The 26602-nt window shown below is 53.6% G+C and overlaps 8 protein-coding genes across 8 annotated transcripts; 5 read left to right on the top strand and 3 right to left on the bottom strand.

Moving 5' to 3' along the window:
* Window positions 1-393: 393 nt before the first annotated feature.
* MKK1 (Protein kinase C signaling pathway involved MAPKK protein) lies at window positions 394-3583 on the top strand. Its single transcript, XM_062950646.1, is given in 5 exon segments — window positions 394-1171; window positions 1373-2113; window positions 2172-2833; window positions 2896-3368; window positions 3387-3583. 4 exon segments carry the CDS (start codon window positions 1127-1129, stop codon window positions 3029-3031), a joined length of 1584 nt encoding a protein of 527 aa, XP_062796675.1. The 5' UTR covers window positions 394-1126; the 3' UTR covers window positions 3032-3368; window positions 3387-3583.
* PUS7 (multisubstrate pseudouridine synthase 7) lies at window positions 3557-8467 on the bottom strand. Its single transcript, XM_062950645.1, has 3 exons — window positions 7802-8467; window positions 7635-7743; window positions 3557-7577 (listed from the first exon to the last, which is right to left on the bottom strand). Exons 1-3 carry the CDS (start codon window positions 7918-7920, stop codon window positions 4788-4790), a joined length of 3018 nt encoding a protein of 1005 aa, XP_062796674.1. The 5' UTR covers window positions 7921-8467; the 3' UTR covers window positions 3557-4787.
* Window positions 8468-10040: 1573 nt separating this feature from the next.
* On the top strand, window positions 10041-13069 carry ain1 (alpha-actinin). The gene is made up of 3 exons (XM_062950644.1): window positions 10041-10824; window positions 10898-11877; window positions 11955-13069. The coding sequence occupies exons 1-3, from the start codon at window positions 10072-10074 to the stop codon at window positions 12853-12855; spliced, it is 2634 nt and encodes an 877-aa protein (XP_062796673.1). The 5' UTR covers window positions 10041-10071; the 3' UTR covers window positions 12856-13069.
* Window positions 13070-13344: 275 nt separating this feature from the next.
* On the bottom strand, window positions 13345-15887 carry QC764_710240 (uncharacterized protein; the record flags this gene model as incomplete). The annotated part of the gene is made up of 3 exons (XM_062950643.1): window positions 13345-13669; window positions 13739-14641; window positions 14715-15887. 3 exons carry the CDS (start codon window positions 15885-15887, stop codon window positions 13496-13498), a joined length of 2250 nt encoding a protein of 749 aa, XP_062796672.1. The 3' UTR covers window positions 13345-13495.
* A 1363-nt stretch (window positions 15888-17250) lies between these two features.
* ATG15 (putative lipase atg15) lies at window positions 17251-19767 on the top strand. The gene is made up of 3 exons (XM_062950642.1): window positions 17251-17681; window positions 17744-19110; window positions 19155-19767. Exons 1-3 carry the CDS (start codon window positions 17460-17462, stop codon window positions 19471-19473), a joined length of 1908 nt encoding a protein of 635 aa, XP_062796671.1. The 5' UTR covers window positions 17251-17459; the 3' UTR covers window positions 19474-19767.
* A 114-nt stretch (window positions 19768-19881) lies between these two features.
* Window positions 19882-23546, top strand: QC764_710220 (uncharacterized protein). The gene is made up of 2 exons (XM_062950641.1): window positions 19882-20441; window positions 20498-23546. Exons 1-2 carry the CDS (start codon window positions 20382-20384, stop codon window positions 23198-23200), a joined length of 2763 nt encoding a protein of 920 aa, XP_062796670.1. The 5' UTR covers window positions 19882-20381; the 3' UTR covers window positions 23201-23546.
* Window positions 23547-23645: 99 nt separating this feature from the next.
* On the bottom strand, window positions 23646-24913 carry QC764_710210 (uncharacterized protein). Its single transcript, XM_062950640.1, has 2 exons — window positions 24572-24913; window positions 23646-24481 (listed from the first exon to the last, which is right to left on the bottom strand). Exons 1-2 carry the CDS (start codon window positions 24753-24755, stop codon window positions 23751-23753), a joined length of 915 nt encoding a protein of 304 aa, XP_062796669.1. The 5' UTR covers window positions 24756-24913; the 3' UTR covers window positions 23646-23750.
* A 4-nt stretch (window positions 24914-24917) lies between these two features.
* Window positions 24918-26087, top strand: RER1 (retention in endoplasmic reticulum protein 1; the record flags this gene model as incomplete). Its single annotated transcript, XM_062950639.1, has 4 exons — window positions 24918-25396; window positions 25461-25578; window positions 25636-25935; window positions 26002-26087. The coding sequence occupies exons 1-4, from the start codon at window positions 25070-25072 to the stop codon at window positions 26085-26087; spliced, it is 831 nt and encodes a 276-aa protein (XP_062796668.1). The 5' UTR covers window positions 24918-25069.
* Between the last annotated feature and the right edge of the window lie 515 nt (window positions 26088-26602).

The following is a 26602-nucleotide window of genomic DNA, read 5'->3' as shown; positions in this document are numbered from 1 at the left end:
CCAGTCAACAGTAGGTAATTTCTGGCGATCCATGCACCCTGCGTCGCTTGTTGAACTGCTCACGTCAGTGGTGTGTACGAAGTGTACGGGGACGGCTCCCACGGCTCCTTCGCGCTCTTCCTTGCCTCAGGGCGGCATGTGCTGGTAATTAGTTTTGCTAAGATGTAATCCCATCTTGACCAAAAAGCCATTCCTCATCAGCCACCAGTCATGACAGCCTTCCTTTCTTCTCAGGATAAGTCCTAAAATGGCCATATCGGTCGAGGCGGCCCCGTGTAATTTCCGCTTTTCAGGTACCTTAGCCACGAGATCATGGAAATGGAAATGGACAATGCTGTCAAAATCTTCGCTAGTTCAAACTTTGAAACTTGGACGTTAAAGAAAGTCTTTGTCTGGTGATGGCACCAGACGGTGCCCCGCCTTTCACCCCCAACGGCCACCCCTGGACACCCGGGTCCTCGCATTGGCCAGCGGCCGGCCAAGCAAACCTCAGAGGCCCCCTGGTCCTAGAACCACAGGCGCCCGGCTTGCCTCGAACGTGCAGATGTCTTTCTTGTCTTGTTCGTCTGGTCTCAGCAGCACAGGGGCAAATATCTATCTAGGACTATTCTATCTCTGACCACCACCTCAACTCCTCCATCACCCTCAAATCCCTCTTCCTCCCTCTTCCCGAATCTGCGGTCACCCAGGACTCCCTACTCCGTAGTCAAGGACAACTCATCGAGGACAGGACAGGACCGATCTGGCCCGATTCCAAACCGGCCATATCCCTAGCGAGCACCACACCACCCCACCACCTGAAAGCCGTGCCTTGCCTGCCTGCCTTATCCGTGCGTTCCATCGCTGTCGGCTCGCTGCTGTTCGTCGCACGAGCTCTTTCCACCGCACCGCACCGCACCGCACCGCATCGCATTTGGCCATTTGCCCTCAGATATCTCGAAAGGGAACCTTTCTCAGCCCTACATCCTCGAGATAATCAACAGTTGCATTCGCACGACTCGACCGTTCGCCCACCGCCGAGTCTAGCAGCCCTGTTTACTCGACTAGCTGCCGCCCCGTTCCCCGCTAACCCCCCTCCTCTGCTGTGAGGTGACCCGACAGCGCAGGAGTTTCCAACAGGCCCAGAATGGTCGCTTCAGACAATCAGAGCAGCGAGGCCGCTGCGCCTCGGGTATGGACCTTTTTCTTTCCAATCAATAAAAATCTCTCCTCTCTTTCTCTTTCCCTCTCCCCGTCAGTGCCTGTCTGTGCCGGGGCTTTTGTCAAACAATCAGGCGACTGGTGGACCCATCCCACCGGAACCTTGGAACAATCAGTCCTCTCCAGTATCATTGTAGATATCCTCAACTAACCATTGCCAACCATGTCAAAGCCTCAACCACCAAACCTTACCCTGGAGTTCCCATCACCACAGCCCTCGCCCGGCTCCTCCGTCCCAAAGATGAACAGCGTTCCCCTCCTCCGTCCCGCCCTCCCAGGAGGCAACCGCTCCGGCGGACGTGCTCCCCGTCTCGGCCTCGCCATCCCTCCATCCCCCAACGCAAAACCACTCAGCAACCCCGGCCCGGCCCCAGGTAGACCAGCACTCCCGACTCTTCATCTTGCTACCCCCATGGGAAGCAGCAGCGTGGTCCCGCAAGAACAACCACAACACATCAAGCCCGCCCTCAGTCTCCAATCCGCCAGCGGCGGCAGCGAATCCAGCGCCGCCCACTCCAGATCCGGCTCTTTCGGCCCCTTTGATGGCCGCGCGAGCAACCCAACCAGTGCCGGGTCGCAGTTCAGCGCTTTGTCGTTTGCTGAGCAGTATGGCATTGGGCCGACTAGACACGCCGGGACAGGGGACCCGGTATCAGCTGTGGGATCGCTCTACTCAAACGCCAGCGAGAGCGTCGGTATGGAAAGAGAAAACAGCCTACACGGGCTGGAGAGCTTCGACAAGCTGAGCCTAGACAAGGCGAGGAGCGCGGATGTGGAGGATCTGGACGATGAAGGCTGGAGGATCGTGAGCATGGAGAAGAGGATTGTCGAGCTGGGGAGTTTGGGAGAGGGTGCGGGTGGTGCGGTGACGAGGTGTAAGCTCAAGGGGGGGAACACGGTTTTCGCTCTCAAGGTACGCGCCCTTTTGACCCCTTTATCCATCACCATGTGTAAACTAACGTACCCAAAAGGTCATCACAACCAACCCCGACCCCGACGTCAAACGCCAAATCGTCCGCGAGCTCGGCTTCAACAAGGACTGCATGTCAGAGCACATCTGCAGGTACTACGGCGCCTTTGTCGACCCCTCGACCGCCACCATCTCCATCGCGATGGAATTCTGCGAGGGCGGCTCGCTCGACTCCATCTACAAGGAAGTCAAGCGCCTCGGCGGCCGCACAGGAGAAAAAGTCCTCGGGAAGATTTCCGAGGGCGTCCTCCAGGGCCTGACCTACCTCCACAGCAAAAAAATTATTCACCGTGACATCAAACCGAGCAACATCCTCCTCTGCCGCAACGGGGAGGTTAAGCTTTGCGACTTTGGTGTGTCGGGTGAGTTTGGCACCAAGGGAGATGCCAACACTTTTATCGGAACGAGTTACTACATGGCTCCGGAACGGATCACGGGGCAGTCATACACCATCACGAGCGACGTCTGGTCGACGGGCGTGACGCTGCTGGAGGTTGCGCAGCATAGGTTTCCGTTTCCTGCGGACGGGACCGAGATGCAGCCTAGGGCGGGGTTGATTGATTTGTTGACGTATATTGTGAGGCAGCCGATTCCCAAGCTGAAGGACGAGCCCGAGGCGAGTATTTTTTGGAGTGATAGTTTTAAGTATTTTATTGAGTGCTGGTAAGTGATCGCCGACAAAGGGAAATGGTTGGGAAGATTGCTGACTTTTTGGGGGGGAGTAGTCTGGAGAAGGATCCGCTTAGGAGGGCAACGCCGTGGAGGATGCTGGAGCACCCTTGGATGGTGGAGATGAAGACCAAGAGGGTGAATATGAGCAAGTATTTGACGCAGGTTTGGGGGTGGGATGATAAGAAGTGAGGGGAAGAGTGTGAAGATGTAGGAGAGTTGAGGATAGAAGCCTCTCCGAAATGGAAGGGGTGATTGAAACGACATTTTGACTAGGAAGAAGAGAAGAAGATACTGGCTTGTTATGGCTAGGAGTCACGGTCGGGGTTCAGGGGTGGTGATCTGGTACGATATTTCCAACTTTATCTTGGTTAGATATACGGACGGCAATATGGGAATTGGGGTTGGGGTTGGGGTTGGGGGGGCAGGTTGGCGCTGGCAGGAAGGGATGGATGATGATGTTGGGCCAACACGCACGAACTACATTCTACAACGACGAAAACACACACACACACACACACACACACACACACACACTCTTACTTACTTACTTACTTTACGCCTTCTTCTCTCTATCCTTAATGATGAATGCCTTGAGATTTTAGGTCGAGTATTTTACATAAAGATTTTACCGAGATGAAATATATACACGGGCTGGGCCTATTTACATTACATTTTTCTTTGATGCTGTAACAATTGGGGATGTGGGTGGCTTCACAAATTACAAGGCGGTTTCAAGATTGGATCTAGGTGTAGTTATCACTTCAGTGAGGACCATGCTTCAACTGCTTGTAACATACATAATCACATCACCAAAACAAAACAAAAGAATATAGCAGTAGACTTCTCCTCATTACCCCTAGCCATCACACACTAGCTAACAAAGTCCATCATCTACTACCCTTCCCTCTTTTCTTGAGAGGGAAATAGAAAACTGAAAACCGAAAACCTAGTGTTGTCCTTGTGTTGTGATGTCTCGGAATGCTCGCCATAATCCCACCAATCTTCTCTCCCTACAAATCCCAGCACCTATTTTCTTCCCTTCCTCACAGGGGATATCTTCCTTTTCTCCTATCCTCAAAATCGCAAAAGTGGGTATCTCTTATAATCAATCAAATCTTGACGACCAAAAGAAGAAAAGAAATGAGAGAGAAAGAGAATGAAGAAAACAACCATCCCAAACTTTTGCCCTTGTCCCATCCATCCGTCTATAAATCCCAAACACCATTTTCATGTATGCCGAACCGGAACTCCACGCAAAGCAAACCCACCCCGAAGGAAAGAACAAAAAAAAAGACAATGACGACCAATGAAGAGGAAAAGAACCCCCAATGCCTCAAAACTCGGTAACGTCCCCAACTCGATGAGAACCTCCCGTCGTGCCAAAGATTTTGTTTCGGTAATGTCCCCAACTTAATGGGAGCTTCCCTCTAAGAGTGTGCCCCCCCAACTCAGTGAGAGCGGCTTTCTGACATGTCCCCAATTGAATGGGAGCTTCCGACGCGAGAATGAACAAAAAAGTCCTTGGCTTTGAACATGGCTTGCAACGTCTCGAGGTCGCTAACTTAATGGCAACGCTTGCTGAAATGCTTGCAAGAAAATCGAGTCGATTTGCTTGGTACGGCAGTAGTCGTGCAGCGAATAGTGTACAGGTCGAAGACAGTTGATGTAGTTATGCTTGAGTCGAAGAAAGTGAATAGTTATGCTTGTAGGATCGAGCCATGAAAAGCGGCCGCGTATCCGTGAATGTGTATACGGCAAAATGAACCATCGTGGCAATCAGGAGCCCATGTGCTCCACCAGATGTTGCTGAGACGCGATGACATCGCCTCAAATGCGATCAGAAAACAGAGGGACAAGAAATTTCAGTATAATCTCGTCCTGTTGTGGATAGCTTCGGTTGATCAGGCAAAGCCACCTGTAGGGTTGGTGTTGAAAAGTGGGCACACTACTCGACGGTAGTACCCATGAGCTCACGGAGCACAACAGTGGCATAGTTGCTAGTCTTAAGCTGAAATTTGAGAATGACAGCAATCTTGCGCGCCCTGGGGTCGAGAGTGTCGACGTCGACAATGTTCTTGGGAGGCAACAACGGGTTGTTGGACGCCGTGTAGAATTTGGGCAAGGGGACACCATTGATCAACTCTTCGACACTGGAATCCGACTTGCAGTCGTCCTCAACCTTGACGAGCGCCTGGGAGGTAGAGGGCGCGGCGTCGTCTTCCTGCTCAGTCTTGACGAGAGCAGTCGGGCCGCCGAGAAGACCAGCCAATTCCTTCTTCCCGTACCATTCGTCGGATTCTGACTTGGCAACCGAGTCGCTCTCTTCTTTCTTCACAATGGTCGTAGGAGGCGAAGTTTGGCCAACAAAAGGGTCGTCCCCGCCAGCGGCGTAGAACGCGTCAGAAAGACCTCGGGCGCCAGAGGTATTGGGACCCTTCGGGACGACAAGACCGCCATCCCCAGACAAATTACCAGGATTCTGCTGGAGAGGAGCGGCAGGCTCAGCGATGGGAGAGTACGCGTCAAGAAGGGAAACACCCTTGCCGACAGGGGGCGACTTCAAGAGGAAAGCAGGGCCCCTGGCAGGGGTAGGGGCGCAAGGGGTGTCGACCATTTCGAGATCCTCTTGGGGGACGACAGCCGGAGCCTCCGTGTTCCCAGGGAACAGCGCGGCTTTCATGTGAGCCTGAAGCTCGGGATCAGAAGAACGCCTGGTCAAAGCGTCGGCCTGAGGGGTCTCGGGCGGTGACTCAATCTCTTGCTGATGGCGGGCAACCTTGACGCGCTTAGCGGAGCCGTTGACACCAGTTTCGACCCAAGTCTCCTTGATGACTGTCTTGACTTCAGAAGCAGGCCCTTCGCTAGCCTTGCGCCGGCGCTGAAACTCAGCCAAAGCATCATCAAATGCCGCAGGATTGGCGGCAAAGGCATTCCAAGAGTTGGCAGCCTGGCTGGCTGGCTTGGGCTGGGCCAGAGACTTCTTCTGCTGGGCCTTCTTGTGAGTAGCAAAATCCAAGTCAGTGGGGTACATTTGCTCAGTGTCATCGACATAAGCCCGAATGGCGTATTGGGGCTCAGTAATGAAGCGACCCATGAGAGCGCGGTAGCTGCCGCTGAGAGAGAACTCCCGATTCTTGCGACGCATGTCGTAAGGATTCAGACCGCCATTTTCCTCCTTGCCCATGAACTCGACATAGAACTCGCCAATCTCATTCTGGGGATAAACGACATCATAGCCGGGAGTGGGGAGAACGACATCGAAGATGGTGTACTTCTCAGCGGCCAGGTCCTCGGCAGTAACCACGTGAGCTTGGGGGAAGACATGAGCGACCTCATTGTCGTCGTAAGTGTCGAACTCATCATCCTCGCTGGGACGAGTGATGGCATCCTCAACATCCTCGTTCAAGACAATGTCGCCTTCAATGACACGAGCGCCATACTTGGACCAACGACGGGATGCAGCGTGGTTCCAGACGTAGGACTGGAAGGCGTGAATATACATCATTCGCATACTACGCGTGATGCTCAGAATTGCACCCGTAAAGTCCTTTGGGTTCTTGCCAAGGTGGCGGATGAGAGCGATTTCAGAGCTGAATCTCTTGGGTAGGCCCTCCACAGCCTTGCTTGCATTCTTGGAAGTCTTCCAGATGGTGATGGCGCGGGCACGATCGTAGTCATCGCGGTTGGCAGTGCTGGCGTTGTTGCCATTGCCGTGGCTGTGATCAAAATCACGCTTGGTCCCGTGAGATGAGCCAACGTTATTGAAGGCCTCCTGAATGTAGTGATCATCGACATGAAGAATTGCGTCGATGACGCCTTCGAAATCGCCTTGCAGAATCTTCATGCCAAGAAGGTGGGTCCCGATGGTGTGGGTGCCGAAGCGCTGAAGACCAAAGTAGTTGATGTATCCGTTATGCTTAAGATAGGCAAGGCCGCACTCGACCGTCTGTTGAATCATCTTCATGCGCTGAGCAACAGAGCATTCACTGCCACCGAGAGGGGAGCAGTTCTTGAGAGTGATGATGAACTCATTGCCACCGTGTTGACCAAGAGAGAGTGGCTGCTCCTTGTGCACAAAATCACCAACCTTGACGTTGGGGATACGGGTGTTCAACCAAGTGAGGTTCGAGGCCCTCTGGTAGCGGACACTGATCCGCTGAACAGTCGCGGCACGGCGATCTTTGGTGCCGGCAAAGCCAAAATTTGTGGCCTTGATCTTCAAGAGACGGGCGATTGTGTTGATTGCGTCCATCGTATCCTTGTTCTCCTTGTACATGGTGAAGTGGAGATATTCACCACCCAGCTTGGCGAAGCTGACGTTGCGATCTTGACCTCTAGTATTGTCGCGACGGGAACCAAATGTCTGGCTAGGAGTGCGGTTGTTACTGCTGCCACGGGTGACAGCCCACTTGGAGGGGGTCGCAGTGATGACGCCTTCAGAGTTGGCAACAGTCTCCACACGGCTGTTGAAGATGCGACGAATCTCCTGATGGACTTCGGCACGTTGAGAGCGATCGTCAATCGGGTCGAAGACGACAGTGCGGTTTTCGGCGCTCATGAGCACTTTGCGTTGCACATTGTTGTCGACCTCGATGAGCTTCTTGGCTGTCGACGCGCCGATCAACTTGATGAGCTTCTCCTGGTCCTCCTTGGAAATCTCTTGGACTACAATAGGGGCTTTGTTTTCCTGCTTGCGAGGCCCAGTCGAAGCGGGAACAAGAGCAGTCGACTTGTTCTGGAAATGGGGTTAGCACAGTCTGTTGGTCAAATCACATCAAGACAACCATCTCACCTGAAACTGACTCTCAGTTGGGGAGTGAGCCGGCTTGTCTTCAATGAAGTCGTAAAGGTGGATGACAGAACCATCTATGTTGATCTCATACACAAGGAAATCGGTATATCTGCATTTTCCAGTCAGAAAAATCACAAAAGACAGCGATCAAGGACAGAAAGACTTACCGCTTGCGGATATCGCCAGTCCAGGCAAAGTTCAGGGCGGCAGAACGATGGGTGATGCCCAGATTCTTCTCAGTCTCCAAACGCACCGCGGGCAGGTGTGTATTGGGACGCTGAGCCATTGTTGATTTGATTCTTGGCTTTGATCAACAAGGACTCTTGTGATGCTGCGTGATTTGCGGTTGTGATTGTTACAGTGTTGGCAGAACGAAGCGGTTATTGCTGCGCGACTCGATGTGGCTATAGCTCAACTAGCAGGTTAACTGAAGGCCAGGATGATGGAGTCGCTGTGTCGGTAGTGTTGATGGATGTGAGGGAAGGGAGGAAGGCGTGGGAGAGAGAATGAGGGGTGAAAGACAGAGCGAAGATGAATGTTTTGATCTGAGAGGTGCAGTGTAGGTGGGGCAGTGAAAATGGGACCGAGTAGTGGCAGTCCAGGCGACTCGATTGGGGTGAGAGGAAAGGTGGTGATAGAAGGAAGGGAAGGTGGAATTGTGAGAGAAAGGAAGAAGATGTCTACGTACCTTGTGAATGCAATGAAGCAATGGGCAGCTCGCCGGCGATGGCTCGGCGGGTGCGGAAACGGGTCACTTCTTGTACTGCAGCTATGTCGGCAAAGTTGCAGGTCGGTCTGTGCCTGTTATTTTTCTTTGGTTGTACAGATGGAGGAGAGTCAGTGAACCGTAGGGACGTCAAAAAAAAGATAAGCCAAGCCGATTAGTGGGGGAGTTTCCTGGCAGAATAGTGGGGCTGGCATCCGCAGGTCGGGCGGTGAGCCCTGCCAAGCTCGGGCCAGGGCAAGTGAAGTGCAGGGGTGAAGAGCATTCAAGCTCCCCTATTGGCTGGCTGTCAACAGATCTGGTTCCCCCACAGATGGGGTTCAACGGCGTGTCCAGATCAGTGGATCTCCAGGGCAAGGGGTGCATTGCCAGGGACATTCAGGAACAGCCTCCAGTTGCCAGCTCGTCATGGGGAAAAGGATTGCGATGCATTATTACTATATAAATGGCAGTCATGTTCAAATCTCAAGCCTCGTATCGCATGGTCTGTCAATATGATTTTGGAAACCTTCATACTCACCAAGGCAGTCTGGGCTTGAGACAGCCATCAATTCCTTAGATGGCGCAATCTGCATCTCATCGTGACACAGCAGATGACTGTCAGAGCATGGCTGTTCGGCTCCAACATTGGGTGAAATGGGGCACCTCGTGAACAAAAGTAGTGGGACTTCTACACAATATCTTTTCAGAACAGGATTGCAACCTGAAATTCAAGGGCTTTTGACCTTCATGTCTATTTTTGTCATAGCCAACTTTCAAGGCCTTGAGAACATGTCAAAATTGGGGTTTAATTATGTTGTCAACACTTGTTGGCTTATTGCTCCTCAGTGCCGACTTCGATGTCTACAACCTGGGTGGCCGAGGTCAAGCTTTCTCTGCTTGGAGACTGAGCAGTTCCTGTGGCGACCCGAAAGCCTGATGGCTAAATACATCACAGTATTCATAGGCTACACATGAAGCAGATGCCGTCGGATTCTGCTCGCTTCAAGGACCCAATATTCATGCGACAATGGGCCGTCTATCGCTGACCAGGACGTTGCCAAACACAAAATGAACATCGACTTAATAAAAGGATCTATTGAGGGCACAGATGTCGGTGATATTTTCGTCTCTTTCCAGCCAGGATGTCACCAGCATGAATGACTGGCAGTCGATTTTCACCAGTAGAGTGGTATCGATGCGTGTCGCTGCCCAGCAGTCAGGGTTCTTGGTGGCAACTGTAACTTGTGATCGTCTTCCTCCCCACCTAGGAACAAACAGCCGGATCTACGATCTCGCTCTACGATCGGCACGAGGCCGGAGTCCCACCAGGGTGCGACATTTCAAAATACTTGACAAGATGCATTGACAACAGAAGGCCGGCGGGCTGCTGTTGGAACGGGAGACCTTGGACCGTGGTGTTTCATCCTCTCAGCTGTAAGAGAGTGCTTGCGAAGGATAGCATATGCCGTGCCGGACACACCATGGAGTTGGCTGTTGGCGGAAGGGACAGAGAGAAATATAAGCTGTAGATCCCCCAGGAGACAACTCTAAGACACATGTTGCATCTCGTCTTGTTCTTGAAGCCCGGCGCTGTTCGACTCCCCTGGATTTTTTTCTTTTTGTGTTCGATACCCAGGTGCTACATACCCCTGAGCAGGCTCGGCGTGGTGCATCTGATCTTGGGACCAACCTTATTTTCTTATCGTTATCAGGGGCTCTGTCGGGCCAAAAATGGCGGGATTTGACAGTTGTGCCGCTGGCGGACAGCCGGCACCAGGCCTGCCCGGCAACAGCGTGGGGTTGGGGTTGGAGCTGGAGCGATTCCCTGATCTCGATTGTTTACAGCAACACTCGGGCAGCCACAGCGCCACCACCACCACCACCACCACCACCGCAACCATTGTCAACCGCCCCTCCGCGCTCTCGGTGTCCTCGGTAGCCTCCTCCAACGGCTCATCCGAATACTCCACGGATACCACCTTTGACATCTGCGACAACAACGCCGACGACGACGAATACAGACGGGCATCCATCGCCAGCACCGCTTCATCATCGTGCACTAGCCACACTACCCACTGCACTGACGACGTCCCCACCGCCAAATCTCCATCATCCCCACCTGGTGGTCTCGGTGCTCACACGGGCAGTCCCCAACCCCAACGGCCACCACTCACCCGCAGCCGCCGCGACGCCAAACAGCTGCATGCCGCCCGACTGCAGCGTTCAGGCTCAACCAGCCTAGCCCTCGCCAGCAAGAGGGAAAACTCGTTGAAAGGCCGCTTCAAGCGGGCCTCGAACACCCCCGCCGCCGACGCTCTCGCCGCCACCGAACCTCCCCACGAGCAGGGCCTGACCAGGATGGCCTTCGCCGAGCAGCAGCGCTGGATTACGGTCCAGCAAAAGACCTTTACCAAATGGCTAAACACAAAGTTGGAAGTCCGGAACCTCGAGGTCAAGGATCTGGTGCAAGACCTGAGTGATGGCGTATGTGTTTTTTATTATTATTCTCTGGCAAAAGCTGTCGGAAGTATATATGCTGACCGTTTTTTTCCAACAGGTAATGCTCATCCACCTCCTCGAGTGTCTCTCGGGCGAATCACTCGGCCGATATGCCGCCAAACCAAAGCTGCGTGTGCAGCGCTTCGAGAACGCCAACCTCGCCCTCAACTTTATCAAATCCCGAGGGATTCAAATGACGAATATAGGCGCCGAAGATGTCGTGGACGGAAACAGAAAGATTATCCTGGGGCTGATATGGACGCTTATTTTGCGTTTCACCATCAGTGACATTAACGAGGAGGGTATGACGGCCAAAGAAGGTCTACTTCTATGGTGTCAACGTAAAACAGCCTGTTACGACGAGGTCGACGTACGGGATTTTAGTGCGAGCTGGAATGATGGCCTGGCATTCTGTGCCTTGCTTGATATCCACCGTCCCGACCTGATCGACTATGACGCTCTCGACAAGTCGGATCACCGGGGCAACATGCAGCTGGCGTTTGATATCGCTCATAAGGAGATTGGCATCCCCAAGCTGCTTGATGTGGAGGATGTGTGCGATGTGGCCAAGCCTGACGAGCGCTCGCTCATGACGTATATTGCCTACTGGTTCCACGCCTTTTCTCAGATGGAAAAGGTTGAGAACGCGGGTCGGCGCGTGGAGAAGTTTGTGAACAACATGCAGGGTGCCTGGGAGATGCAGAGCGCTTATGAGAGGAGAATGGCTGCTCTTCTCAAGGCCATCCGTGCCCAGATTGAGAGCTGGCAGACTGCAAAGTTTGAGGGGACTTATGCTGACGCCAAGGCGCAGGCGGGTGAGTTTGCGTCTTACAAGAGGGGTGTCAAGAGGGAGTGGGTGGCGGAGAAGAGCGAGTTGGCGACGCTGTTGGGGAACATCAAGACCAAGTTGGGGACGTATCGGTTGCGACCGTATGATCCACCAGCGCATTTGAGTCTAGATACGCTTGATAGGGAATGGTCGAATCTGACCAAGTCTGAGATGGCGCGCGGTCAATTGATCAATGAGACCATTAGAGAGTGAGATCTTGCCCTCATCCTTTTTTTTTCTTTCTTTTTCTTTTCCTTTTTTTGGATTCCAAAACTGACAAAGACAGCATCAAAAACGCCCTCCGCAAGTCTTTTGCCGACAAGGCCAACGATTTTGCGCTCGCCCTCAACACGATGCAACTAGCCATATCAGGGCTGGAAGGCGATGTAGAAGACCAGCTGCACCATGTCAGAAAGCTGTCGGATAACTTACCACCTCTAGACGCGTACCTGGTGACCATCGCGGCAGTAGACGCCAAGTGCCAGGAGGCGAACATTGAAGAGAACGACTTTACGACTTACACGTACGACGAGCTGGTGTACGAGCTCTCGCTCGTCAAATCGTCGGTTTCGAAAAAATTGGCCTTCTTGGACAACCAAGTTGTGGCACGGAGCATGACGAACCTCACGCCTATCCAGCTCGAGGAATTCGAGTCTGTCTTTAGGCACTTTGACCGAGACGACAGCAATTCCCTGTCGGAAATTGAGTTTTCGGCTGCGTTGGCGTCGCTGGGCTTGGTGTTTTCCGAGGATGAGATGCACGAGTACTTTTTGGCGACGTCGAACGGGCGGGACAGGGTGACGTTTGAGCAGTTTATTCGGTTCATGGTTGATGTGACGGAGGATCAGAACACGGCGGAGCAGGTGTTTCAGAGCTTTAGGGAGGTGGCGGACGGGAAGCCGTATGTGACGGAGATGGATCTGCGGCATAGCTTGGTGCCGGACGAGGTGATTGAGAAGCTGGTGGAGATTATTCCTGAGCACAAGGGGCCGGATGTGAAGGAGGACAGGGGGAAGAGGCAGTTTGATTATATTGCTTTTATGGAGAGGTTGATTGCTGATGAGGGGGGCAGGCCGGCTAGTAGTGGGAGTGGGAGGAGTAATGTTAGTGGGATTTTGGGGGAAAGGACGAATGGGAGGACGAGTCCGGCGAAGAGTGTGGCTAGTGGGAAGAATGGGGTTTATTGATGGAGGAAGGGGGCGGTTGAGCAAAAGAAGCGGGTTAGTGTTACTGGTGCACCACCATGCCCCTGGATTTTTGGTTTGCCTTTTGGTGGGTTTCTTTATTTTATACGGGTTTTTCGATTTAATCTTTGTTGGCTGGTGGCATTTAGGTAGGTAGCATCTGATATCAGGTTGCTATGGCTGGGTGGATAGTTGCTGCTACTGGGTGGTGTATCGTGAATGATGGATAGGTGAATGAATGAATGGTTGGCTGGGATGGAAGGAAGCATTGGATGGAAAGGTGGATGGATGGATGGATGGATGGATGGATGGATGGATGGATGGATGGATGGATGGATGGATGGATGGAGGTCAAATTTGGTTTTTTTACACCTCACACAAGCAAAGCAAAAAGGATAGGAAAGGGGAGGGGAAGGAAGAAGTAGGGTAGGATTAGAGAAATAAAGAGTACTCTTATACAGCTTTGCTGATTTCAATTTTTATGTGCTTCAAACTGCTGATATTGATGATTTCATTTCTCTTGACACTTTCTACCTGTCATATCCTAGATTTGTTTATCCATTCCGAATGCAAGATGTCAGTCACCACATACACCCAACCTTTTACCCTCATCTATTCCAACACACTTAGGTACCCAACATCATCACTCCTTGAACCCCCCCATCTCCTTGATCGCCCCAGCCAACCTCTTGTAGTCCTTCAGCAGCTCAAACACATCCCCCACTTTCATTTCGGCGGCATTCTGCATGTTCACGAACTTCTGTATCGGCCCCTCAATTTTCCTTGGCGGGAGTGACCCTGCCAGATCGGGAAATGCCTTTTTCGCACAGTCGTCAGCACCGCTTGCCCTTGTTATATCACCAGTTGTGGTTGGACTTGGACTCACAGTAGCCAAATCACCCCCTTCTGTCCCCGCAGCCCCGGTCGTGACTCCCAACCCACGGGTTGAGAGAGTAGAAACAGCATCCTTCGTCGGCGTGGGTGGCGCAGGTGATGACGGTGTGGGCGTTGAACGGCCAAAGTTGCGAAAGCCGCCGATGCCGGCCGAGATACGACCCAAGGGGTTGAACGAGTTGCCTAATTGTCTCATGGAGTCTAGCGGGCTGGTCACAACTGGACTACCGCCCCCTCCTGTGGCTACTGCTGTTGTTGTTGTTGTTGTTGTTGATGTGGGGGGGCGTAAATTGGGTTCGTCTAGGGCACGTCGTGAGCCCCCGCTGCGAGTACTATCCGCGGAAGGGTCGCGAGATATTTTGCGGCCTGTGCCTGAGATGAAAGACAATAATGGGGGGCGGTCTTCTGACACCGGACCCGGGCCAGGGGAGGGGGAGTCAGCCCTGTCGAGGGGTGGTGGCGGTGTCCCGATCAGTTTCCTGGCGTCGTCGAGGGTTTTGGGCACGAGGACTTGGCCGTCGGGTTGGGAGAGAGGTTCGCGGAGCTTGCCGAGGAGGAATTTGTAGCTGTCGCCGAGGGAGTTTCCTATTGTTTTTAGGGACTGGTCGGCGGTGTTGACTGTTGAGAGGACAGCGTCGGAGGCGGCGTTGAAGGCTTGAGCGGGGGTGTTTACTAGGTCTGAGAGGCGGCGGTTGCGGAGCTGTTGCGAGACTGTGGAGCGGAAGCCCACTGCGGCTGCTGAGGAGGGGGAGGGGAAGGGGGGCCTGATCAAATTGGCGGAGAGGGAGGCTGTTGCTGTGTTGGGGTTTGGACTGGAGGCGGCTGCCGCCGCGATGGCGGTGGCGGCAGTCGGGGAGAGGGTGAGGTGGGTGAGAAGGCTGGGGAAAGGTGTTTTCTTTAGGGGGTGAGCCGGGGGCTTTCATGGGCCCGCCGGGGGTTTCGTCGGCGCGGAGGGTGGATAGATCCACGGTTTCGAGGAAGCTGATTGTCGCTTCGAGAGTTGTTAGGCAGTAGGAGGCCTCGCCGGTTAGCTTTTGTTCCCAGCGGAAGCGCTGGATGAAGTTGATGTCACTGATGGCGTTGAGGTTCTGTGGTGGGAGGGTGATGAGAGTGTAGATGAGCATGGGCATGAGCTCATCGGCCGAGGACGAGGGGTGGAAATGTGCCAGGGTATCAATGATGCTCTTGAAGGCGGCCTTTAGGTGGTTGATCTTCCGAAGGGGATACCGCGCCTGGCTCATCAACGTGAGCTCTTTCCTTGCGCCCTCTAACCACTTCTTGACCTCGGCCGTCTTCTTGGCGATCGCTTCTGGATCATTTTCCGGTGTGCCGAGCTCGACACCGAGATCCACGGGCCCAATATCAACCACGGCGAGGGCAGCAGTTTTTGACCGAAGTTTGGCATCCTGTGCTTCGTCTTGAGTGGTACGATGGCGGTAGATTTTGCTGTAGACTCCTTCACATAACCTCCTCTCCACGGCTTCCTCCAAGAGTCCCTTCTTCTGCTCCAGCGCTCTCCGCGCCTTTTTCCTTTCCGCCAGCTCTTCTGGTGTCAACATCTCTGACTCCCTTCTGACAACTCCTGGCTTCGTCTTCTCCTTGGTACCCAGCGAAGCAGCCTTGGCCCGGAGCAAGCTGGCAGCAGATGCTCTGGTCGACAGGGCTGGCGTCGGAGACACATCTCGCCTCTGCAGAGTAGCCAGGCTGTCGATATGGGTCCTGATATGGGCTGAGGCAGTAGCATAAAAGTCCTGGAACATTTGCGACAGCCTGTCAATATTTGGCGGAGTGGAATGGACCTTGGCCGACAATGAGTCAATGAAGCCGTCGGTCAAGCTGACCAGCTCGATGGGCAGATCGTCCAGGTCAACTGAGGCCCTCGGTGGTTCAGAATCGGCATTCTCCTCACTAATCCGGCTCTCAAAGGTGTCTGGCCTTTCCGTCTCGCTGCCCAGCCTCACATGCGTGCCAGACGCAGTACGGACCATGGACTTCGCACCAGGCGTTGGTCCCGTCATGATGGTACTGGCTCTCTTTGGACGAGACGTTGGTTCCGGGGAGGGTGAGCGCTCGACACGAAAGGAACGAAGAGGTCTCGAGGAGCCAGAGCGCTCTGCGGCACTTGGTGGGTTGGACGACATGATGCTGCTGTCGGTGCTGCTGTTGCTGGGGTTTGGGCTCAGGCTGGACAACATGTCAGTGCTGTGTTCAAGTCTCTATCCGCAGGATCCGTGACCACAATGCGCTTCCTTCAAAGCAGGGGGGTTTCTGGAGAACAATAGCAGAAGAAAAGTCTACAAAAAGATAAACGAGCGGGAGATCGCCCCATCCCTTGCGGCTGCACTGGGCATAACCTAATGACAGAAAAAAACACAGGGTGGTCAACATTGGCCGTTTACCTTACCTGGCTGGCTGATGCTGTCGCAGCGGCTTATGGTAGTAATTTTAGGGGAGCCTTGAAACCACAGGCCCAGCCGTACAGACCACCCACAGACCGAGCCACTTCAAAGAGCCAACCCGTTGGAGAAACAGAATGAATGAACACTGAAGCTGGCGGTGCAAAGTGAGGAAGGGATTGAGAGAGGGGAGGGGAATTCGGGACGACGCGAGTCGCTAGAACAGACAAGAGACACTTCGTCGCGGGAGAAACGGAGCTCTTGTTCGAGCTGTCACAGTTGAGGTGCCGGTGCTGGGCGAGGTACGTACTCGTGGTGGGTCCGATAAGAGGTTTGTTATCGGACGCCGCCAGCCTTCAAGGTGCGCACGAGACTGGCCTCGCCTTCTGGAGGACCCGAATTCTGAAATGACTGGGAAAGAAAGGAAAGGGGCTGCAAGGTGAGACTCGTGGACGATGACGATTGTAGGGACAGACGTAAGGTATGCATGTTTATGGCACATAGAATACGATCTTGGAGCATCACTGCTTCAACCAGTCATGGCCTTGGGATTACACTATACAATGGATATTCTTCGAGAGCTACTGAGTGCTGAGAATATACTGAAGAGAAGTGGTTCAGCGAAATCTAGTTGGAAGATCTAAAAAGACGAAAAAAAGGTTTTTGTCACCGCCTTCAGTCATCAGCAGGCACCAACCAACTCAACGGGTGAGTTGTTGATGCATGTCATGGGACAACGAGGCCCAGCAGATCCGGGGTTAGATGAGGCTGTTATCGCTCCACTCGAAGCGGAGTACCTTTTGCTGTCCAATAGCGGGGAAGATACTTGGCCTGCCAGCTGTTGTTATCAATGCCATGCATCTGCTCGCAGCAGCGTGACACATGCTCTGGAGGTATCTTTGGGAACAAGGTCCATAAGATGATGTTGAGAAGGGAGGCAAGATAGATATATTCAGCGATTAAAGGACTCAGGAGACTTCAATATTATGAACTATGCATAGATGAAGATGAGAATATCGAGTAACCAAAAGTTGAGCCTCTTTGATGCGCCATAGGCAGGTACCGCAAAGGTTCAGCGGCGCTGATTGGCGGTGGCGTATCCTTTTCCGATCGGCGCGCCCATGCACCCAACCTTGCGTCGTCATATGGATGCCAGCAACACGCGGGGATCTAGTCTCTCTCCCTCTTTTTCACCGTTCATTCAACCAGCGATTTCACTCATGATTCACCCGTAGCCAACAGTTGACGGACAGCATCTACCATCAACCGTCATCACCTTACCCTCAACCCTCCCATCGCCACAATAACACGCCGGCCATGATGTGGTGGAGGAGGAAGGAGGCAGGTGCCCAGTGCACATCGAATGGACGGGTCACCGCCCAGCTACTGTTGTCCTTCCTCGCCCTCTCCGGGACTACCATCGCGACAGCGCCCAGAAATCACCAGGGAGATGCGCAACAGGTGCTACCTATACCAATAGACATCTCTCCGATTCCAGGTTTATCACCAGAAGCCCCACAGCCTGCCGAACACACCTTTGTAAGTCTTGTTATCTTATCGCTGTGTATGACGAGTGGGCTAACCCATCAATCTGCCACCAGACCCTGCGCCACGTCTTCCACCATGGTACTCACAAGCACCCCGGCCTTCACCGAAAACAGGATGTCGATGCGACAAAAGCCAATGTCTTTTTGGCCGCCGAAGATGGATACGGCCGCGAGCGCATTGGCCCGCTCCGAGCGCAGAGTGACGCGGTGACGATACAGCGGTTGGTCGACCGCAGACCCGCCGTGGTAGACCCCCTCGTGGCTCAATCAAGACAACAGGGTTTTGTTTCGGTTCTTGCCCCATCGGCGTGGACCATGGACGAGGTTCCAGGGCCGAATATTACCGATAAGCAGACAGTCCTGACGATGGCATACATGGCAGCCGACGCCTACGTGGAGCACGAGGGAGAGGCCGATTGGGAAGAGGTTGGAAGGCCGTTCAACAGAAGTGCCGACTTTGGTTGGCAGGGCGATGGATTGCGTGGACATATCTTTGCGGATCAGACCAACTCGACGGTAGTGATTGGCTTGAAGGGCACCTCGCTTGCCGTCTTTGACGGTGATGGCACGACGACCAACGATAAAGAAAACGATAACCTCTTTTTCAGTTGCTGCTGCGCTCAGCAAGGACCCTGGACATGGCGGCAGGTTTGCTCTTGCGCGACGTCGACCTATACTTGCAACACGACGTGCGTTACTCAGGCGTTGCGGGAGGAGAACCGCTACTACCAGGCGGGCCGTGAGCTCTATGCCAATGTTACGGAGCTCTATCCCAATGCCAACATCTGGTTGACTGGCCACTCTCTCGGAGGTGCTGTCAGCTCTTTCCTCGGCCTTACGTATGGCGTTCCGACCGTGACCTTCCAGGCCGTTCCGGAAGCCTTGCCGGCCAGCAGACTGGGCTTGCCCGTGCCTCCTGGTGCTGACCCGGAAGCACCGCAAGCTAGGCGGTACACGGGCGCCTTTCACTTTGGACACACCGCTGACCCGATCTACATTGGTACCTGCAACGGAGCCACTGCTTCTTGCTCGTACGGCGGTTATGCTCTAGAAACCGCCTGTCACACAGGCATGGAGTGTGTGTACGATACGGTGGCTGACAAGGGGTGGCGCGTCGGAATTGGTACGCACAAGATTCGATCCGTCATCCACGATGTCATCCTCAAGTATGATGAAGCGGCCAAGTGCAAGTTTACGCCAGAGTGCAGAGACTGTGGCAATTGGAAGATGTACGAGAGCAACGGCACAGAGACTACGACGACGTCGATATCGGCCACGTCCACCGAAAAGACAAGGACCCGAACTGAGACTTGCAAGACACCAGGATGGTGGGGCTGCCTGGATGAGACTACCACCACCGCGGGCACAATCACTACTACTACTGTTACCACAACGGCAACGACCACCACGTGCCTGACTCCGTAAGTTTATGAATATGGACTCAATAGAAACACTGTGCTAACAGGTCTAGGGGATGGTTTGGTTGCAAGGATAAGACAACCTTGACAACGACAATCACTTCAACAACCCCCACGCCCACTCCCACTCCCACCACCTCATGCGCCACCCCAGGCCGATTCTGGGGATGCTATGATGATATCACAACAATAGGCACAAGCTCCACGACAACTACCGAGCAGTCCACTATTACCCCTCCACCAACCATGCCCAACACGACGCCTGCTCCAACAGTAACAGAAACAGCCGGCTGTCGTTCTAGGGCATGGTATGGAATGTGCAAAGAGTACGAGGGCGAGCCATCCGTCAAGAACGACGAGATGTAACAACAGGCTTCTTTCCATGTTTTTTTTTTCCTTTCTGTAATATCGGTTTGGTTTGAAAGGCGTAGGGTAGGATAGGGGGTTTAGGCGTTGATAAGTGTTACAGATTCAGAAACTTGTTTTTTCTTCTTTTTTGCATAATGACATATACATGGAGTTTTTTTTTTTTTTTTTTTTTTGGTTAGGTTTTTTTTGGTAGTAGTTGGAATTACAACATGCACGGAAATCCGGCATTGGTTCTCACGAGGAGGCAGGATGATAGCGAGGTGGGAGAGTGTTGAGGTATGAATAAGGGGGCGGGTGGTCGTCATTTAGTTGGGTAGATTGCATAGATGACATGGTGTGCGTACATAGCCTTGCATTATTTATAGCTGTAATGAGTTTGATATGACGAGTTTGTGTGCATTGCTAGACGATTTGAATCTGGGAATCTAGTACTGATCGTTTATCCATCGGTATATGCATGATCCTGGGGGGACATCAGTGGAGATTATGGAGAGCCCCACGATTTGCCCCGCCTGGTGATGGGCGGGCAGGGCGAGCTGCAGTTGGATGGAGAGCGATGTCAGCAAGCTCAGCCCTGCACTTTGAGGTTGATTTTAACGGTGCCCAGTTTTCTCGGCGTGGATTCGTATTTGTGTATGTATATACTCGGGACCCGGGAGAGGGTTCTAGTGTCTTTTTATCTCAGGTTTCTTGCGGATTTAAAGCTGTAGATCTTTACCTATCACCCCCGCCGATTTGGTGGTTCACACCGATACTTGCAACGATTCAAGAAGGACAAGAACACAGCAGTTGGGCCCTTATTTTTCGTCAACTCACCTTACCCTCCGTCCCGAAATCGATCCCGCCCGCCCGTTCGTTCAGCCACACTCTCGGGTCCGGGGGTGACGGGCCCTTACTGTCTCACGATGTCGACCTCAACCAACCCAGGCCCGGCGATTTCCCTAGAGGCGGAACTCACCTGCTCCGTAAGCCCCATCCCTCCCCTCCTACCCCGACGACTACTGATGTTCCCGTGCTGCAGATCTGCACCGACCTCCTCCACACCCCCCTAACCCTCCTGGACTGCCTGCACACCTTCTGCGCCCCCTGCCTGAAGTCCTGGTTCTCCTTCCAAGCCTCCTCCCTCCTCTCCCGCCCCGGTCCCCCTCCCCCGCCCGATTTCGCCGTGTACACTTGTCCGAGTTGTCGGGATAGGGTAAGGGACACGAAACATGATGCTAGGGTGGCGACACTACTAGAAATGTTTGAAAGGATCAATCCTACTTGTGAGAGGATCAAGAGCGAGGAGGAGAAGAGGGAGATGGATGGGCAGTATAAACGGGGAGAAGACATAATGCCGCGACTGCCGTTTCAGGATAGGACGAGGGAGGAGGTGGAACGGGATGAGGAGGAGAGGAGGTTGTTGGAACGGGTGCAGGCTGTTAGTTTGAGGGAGGCAACGGAGGGGTTGGGGCGGAGGAGGGGGGATAGTGGTGAGCGAAGGAGGGAAAGGAGGAGGGAGAGGGAGCGGGAGGTTACTCACCAGAGCAGCCTCAGGAGTTTAATCAGTACGGAAGGGGTGGATGCGAGGGATATTGAACGGGAGGTGGAGGAGTTTGCGAGGCAGATTCAGGAGGAGGGGTTGCTGGATGGGTTGGATTTGGATAATATTGATTTGGAGAACAATGATGAACTTAGTCGGAGGATAACGGAGGCGTATAGACGAAGGCATAGGGAACGGGTGAGGAATAACGAGGGGGGGAGGGTGAGGGGGAGTGGGACTAGTTCGAGGAGTCATAATACTGAGGGGGTCAGGCCAAGGAGTAGGACGGCGACTGGTGTGGTTACGACGACGAGGGAGGGGTCACGGCCGGCGAGTAGGCATACGGTTCACTCACGGGCGCCGAGTCAGAGTGGGAATGAGAGTGACAGGGAGCCTAGGGGGAGGTATCCACCGAGTACCAGTTTTGCTGGGAGACTGGAGGTGCAGGAGCCGGGGAGGAGTAGGAGACGGACGTCAAGTAGTGGGAGGAGCGCCACGGTTCCGTTGCCGCCGGCGCAGTTTCCTGAGCCGGTTAGGGTGGGGAGTAGGGTGCAGACTGATCCGGTGGCTTTGGGGGATGCGCCTGCTCCGTTGAGGCCGAGGTTGAGAGGAGGAACTTCGAGCTCGCCTACTTCTGCTACGGTGACGACGACGACGACGACGCCTTCGTCTCGGAGGGAGTCACCGGGAGAGAGGGCTTCTCCGCTGAGGGAGCCGATACCGCTTGTACCTGCGGGAACGATGCCGATACCTTTGATACCAGCTGGAACTATACCAACACAGCAATCACCGATGGAGTTGCCGGCCGAAGTTGGTCCGGCTAGGAGGGAACTCGCTCGACATGACTCTCCTACTCTTGCGCCGACGTCAGGGCCGCTGAGCAATGATATCAACTCTCCGCCATTAGCGTCCCTACGACGAGCCCAGCCAGTGTGGTATAAAGAGCCCCTGATCCAATGCAACCACTGCTTCAGGGAACACATCCAATACGATCTCCACTACAACTGCAATCTCTGCCACGAAGGCAACTGGAATATTTGTCTCGACTGCTACCGCCGCGGCAAGGGATGTCTACACTTCTTTGGGTACGGCCCAAACGCCCTCCAGAAGTGGAAACGACTTGGCTCAGACCTCCCACCGCCGCACACACTGGTTGGGAGCCGATACCTCCCCCCCTCTACCCTTCCGGGAGGAGCAGAAGGTCGCCGGACGTTAACAGCTGAAAACCCAGCCGATCGGTTACAGCGAGGCACCTTCTGCTCAGGGTGCTCAGCCTTTACGCGCAACGACCTCCACTGGGGATGTGACACCTGCAACGCTGGGGACTGGGGGTACTGCAACACCTGCGTCAGCAAAGGAAAATCCTGCCCCCACCCCCTCACCCCCTTCACCTACATGTCTAAACCCTCCCCTCAACAATCCCCTTTTGCGCCCTCATCAATAGCCGTCGCAAACAGCACTACCCGCAGCAAAGGAGTCTACCACCCGTCCGACCCAAAACAGCACTGCGAGCAATGCACCAAGCCCATACCTCGCAACCAAGTTTATTATCACTGCTACTCCTGCCCTTCCCAACTACCCTCTGCCATTGCTGGGGATTGTACAAATCTCTGCGTGGCGTGCTACAACCATTTCCTCGACATGAACCACCTCCCCATGGAAAACGGCCCAAAGGGATGGCGCCGCTGTCCAAAGGGGCACAGGATGGTCATGTTGGCTTTTTCGCTTTCTTCCCCCAGCCCGAGCGAGACGGTTTACAAGAGAAAAATATTCAAGGACCTTGTCGGCGGGCGACGGTTACGTATCGAATCTATTCCAAAAAACTCATCATATCAAACATGGAGTTGGAAAATTGACCCCAACAGCAGCAGCAGCAGCACGAGAAAAGCGAGGTTGGTCGGGGTGGACATGGTTACGTCAACAAAAGGGGTAAACCCCAGGAGTGTTGCCGATCTAAAAGCAGAGCAACTCTCCGAACTTGTCCAGGACGAAGACGATTTCCCTCCCGATGGGGGAACAGACCCAAAAGCAGTGGCGAACTGGGGTTGGGTTCCGGCCGAGGGGGTAGATGATGAGTTGTTTTTCCCTAAAGGGGCAGAGATTGGGGAGGTGGAGGATGTGAATGGGGAGTGGTTTCACGGGTGGTATCAAGGGAAGGGGGGGCTGTTTCCTGGGCCGTATGTAAAGGTTCTTGGGGGGTGACAGCCCAACCAGAAGGGGTTGGATGGAGTTGCGAAATAAGAAGAGAAAAATCAATCTGGAAAAGCCTTCCAGATTGCGGCGCACGCCGCTGCAGTGGCCAGGCCCGAACTGCTATTATTTACTGCCCTTGCGAAGGACTTTGGTGTACATATATTTCCATGATATGGCTGGACCTGGCGTTTCGTTTGGGCAGTCGTGTGGCAGTGCGCCCTCTGCCCACTGGTGCGGCTTGCTCTGGAATCTGGGGTGTTTTTCGGGGTGCTTTTGAGTAACAATATCATTATACTACTTGCCGTATGCAAATTGTTGAGGACATGCCTGGTGCACAGTGTATATGATGCGGCCGGTCTTAAGAGAATAATTTTAGATTCTAACAAAAGGCAAAGACATCAAGAGCTGTAAGATCACACAAGACTGTAGAGACACATCCAGGACATGTGCAATAAAAACTTGATAACTTTTCACAGATCTTTTACATCACAACTATAAACACCTCTTCCTTTCTACCAGCATCACCGACATCCCATACCCCCACAATTTCACCACATCTCTACTGATCCTTCCACTGAGCCTTCCTCTTCTCACCAAAAGCCCCCATCCCCTCCTTCTGATCCTCACTCCCAAACAACGCGTGAAAAACCCGTCTCTCAAACTCGACCCCATCCCTCAAGCCCAACTCCTGGCTCTTATTCACCACCTCCTTGGCCGCCTGCACCGCAACCTTGCTGTACCCCGCAATCGTCTCCGCAGTCTTGAGACTCTCCTCCATCAACTCCTCATAACTCCCAAACGCCCTTGCAGCAACCCCCCACTGTTCCGCCTCCTCCCCAGAGAAACTCTTCCCCGTCAATATCAGCTCCATAGCCTTTGCCTTGCCCACCGCCCTCGTCAACCTCTGCGACCCGCCCGCTCCGGGGATGGTTCCGAGTTTGATTTCCGGCTGCCCGAAATTGGCGGTTTTGGTGCAGTAGATCATGTCCGCCATGAGGGCTAACTCACACCCTCCGCCAAGTGCGTGGCCGGAGACGGCGGCGATGAGGGGTTTTTTGAGGGTGGTGGTGAGGTTGGACCAGGATTCGATGAAGGAGTTGAGGTAGGCCGAGCTGAAGGTTAAGGGTGCCATTTCCTTGATGTCGGCGCCGGCGGCGAAGGCTTTCTGGGATCCGGTTAGGAGGATTGCGCGGATGGAGGGGGTTGATTGGAAGGTGAGGAGGGCGGTGTTGAGCTCGGTTATGAGGGGGGTGGAGAGGGCGTTGAGGGCTTTGGGGCGGTTGAGGGTGACTGCAATGGGCGGTTAGTAAGTGGGTGATGGAAAGGGGGAAAGTAAATAATGGATATGTGGTTGAGGGGGTGATAGTTCAGGAGACATACTCTGCCCGACGCCCGGACGGGGCTCAGTCACTTGGATGAACTCATACTGGGGGTTTGATCCAGAGGAAGAAAAGCGGACGACGACACGGGGAAGGGTGGATGGCTGGAAGCGGGAGAGACGAGCTGTTCCGGCAGCAGCACGGAAGCCGCTGCTGCGAACGGCGAGGCGGGCGGTGGGGTGCATTTTTACGATGTGTGAAGCTCACGAATGGAATGGAGAAATCTAAAGTCTTATATAAAAGACAAATTCCATCAGACGGAATGGAATGCTGGACGGCAATGTTTAAGATCACCCTCCCCCCATTCTTCGGGACAATGGGGTAGCTTCTTCCCTCCACATGCTCGTCCCTTCTTAACACCCAGACGTCACCGGTACAAGCTTATCCTCGGCCTAAAACATGACCACCCCTGCTTGCGGCAACTGAACAGGGGGTTGCTCGCTACCAAAAAGTCTCAGCCACACTTTAGTAAAAGGTGCCGACCCCACACCCTGGCCAGATGTGGCAGGTTGTTGGTCAAAAATTTCCACTTGTGGGTAGGCCCCCTAAACTTGCGGGAAGTTCTGTGTGGCTAAACCGATTAATCTGTCACGTATCCTCCTATCTGAGAACGCGCAATCAGCCACTGCCACCTTTCTGCTGCTGCTGTGCTTGTTCTGCTGTCCACCAGCCTGTGATAACTTTGTGTCTTTTCTTCAACTTCACAACGCCAACGACCACGACGATCCTACTTTTCGACGGGAGAATTATACACAAGATGGACGCTGTCGAGGAACCAATGTCGGCCTTCGGTGCCGTGACTGCGCAAACGAACAAGCTGTCGAGGGTATGCGATACCAGACTCTGGGTTTGGACAGAGAGGAAGAGACAGAAAACTAACAGAAAGACAGCAATACCAAGCGCTCCTCGACCAGTCGACTCCCCACACTCTCTACCGATGGGTCGGCACCGGCGTGCTGCTCGTCTTTTTCTTTGCGCGCGTCTTCTTTGCGCAAGGCTGGTATATCGGTATGTCTACCCGACCTCTCTTCTTGTACCGCATGCTAACGATGGAACTATTCACAGTGGCCTACGCCCTCGGCATCTACCTCCTCAACCTCTTCCTCGCCTTCCTCCAGCCCAAATTCGACCCCTCCAACGAGGCCCTCGACAATGACATGGAAGACGGCAGCCTCGGTTCTCTCCCTACCAAGCAGGACGAGGAGTTCCGCCCCTTTATCCGCCGCCTGCCCGAGTTCAAGTTCTGGCACGCCGCCACCCGCGCCATTTCCATCTCGTTTGTGTGCACCTGGTTCGAGGTGTTTAATGTGCCCGTGTTTTGGCCTGTGTTGGTGATGTACTGGATTATGCTTTTTGTTTTGACCAGTAAGTCTTTTCCCTACTTATCCTTATCCTCTGCAATTTTCAGCATCTGACACCAACTTGCAACAGTGCGCAAGCAAATCCAGCACATGATCAAGTACCGCTACGTGCCATTTACCGTTGGCAAGGCGCGCTACACCAAGAACAGCTCATAAATTGCAGAGTGATCATGATTGGCTTTTTTTTTGGACGGAACACAAAAAGTGATTTGGTCGGCGGGCGGGATGGAGGCGTTTTTCTAAAGTCAGGCACACGCGCTCGCAACGGAAATGGATAAGCATTTTTTGCGCGGGTGGATGGATGGGTTGGTTCAAGGTGGGATAGACAACAAACTCTCTGGCAGGGCAGGCTAGATTGCATGTATCATGACACATGGTGAAGATGAGGGGGGAAGGACTTTACGACAACCCCTTGTATTAATGTTATATATTTGTTTTAATCGAGTCGAGGGGGTCGTTCTTTGGGGATGGGAGAGACAGAGAGTTGGGTAGGGGTAATTTGAGGATGGTTTTTGGAGTGAAATTTGGAGTTTGAGTGAGGATTGAATATGTGATATATTACGTCTCTGCGATTTCAAGTGCGATCAAATGTCAAAAGTAATGATTCTCTTAATAGGTAGGTACCTGTGTTTGGCCACAGCGCTGAAGCTGGTCGGGCCCACTCTTATGCT

This window comes from Podospora pseudoanserina (assembly GCF_035222485.1).
Source record: "Podospora pseudoanserina strain CBS 124.78 chromosome 7 map unlocalized CBS124.78p_7, whole genome shotgun sequence".
Taxonomy (NCBI): Eukaryota; Fungi; Ascomycota; class Sordariomycetes; order Sordariales; family Podosporaceae; genus Podospora; species Podospora pseudoanserina.
Note: the sequence above shows the minus strand (reverse complement) of the source record. Positions and strands in the feature narration are given on the sequence as shown.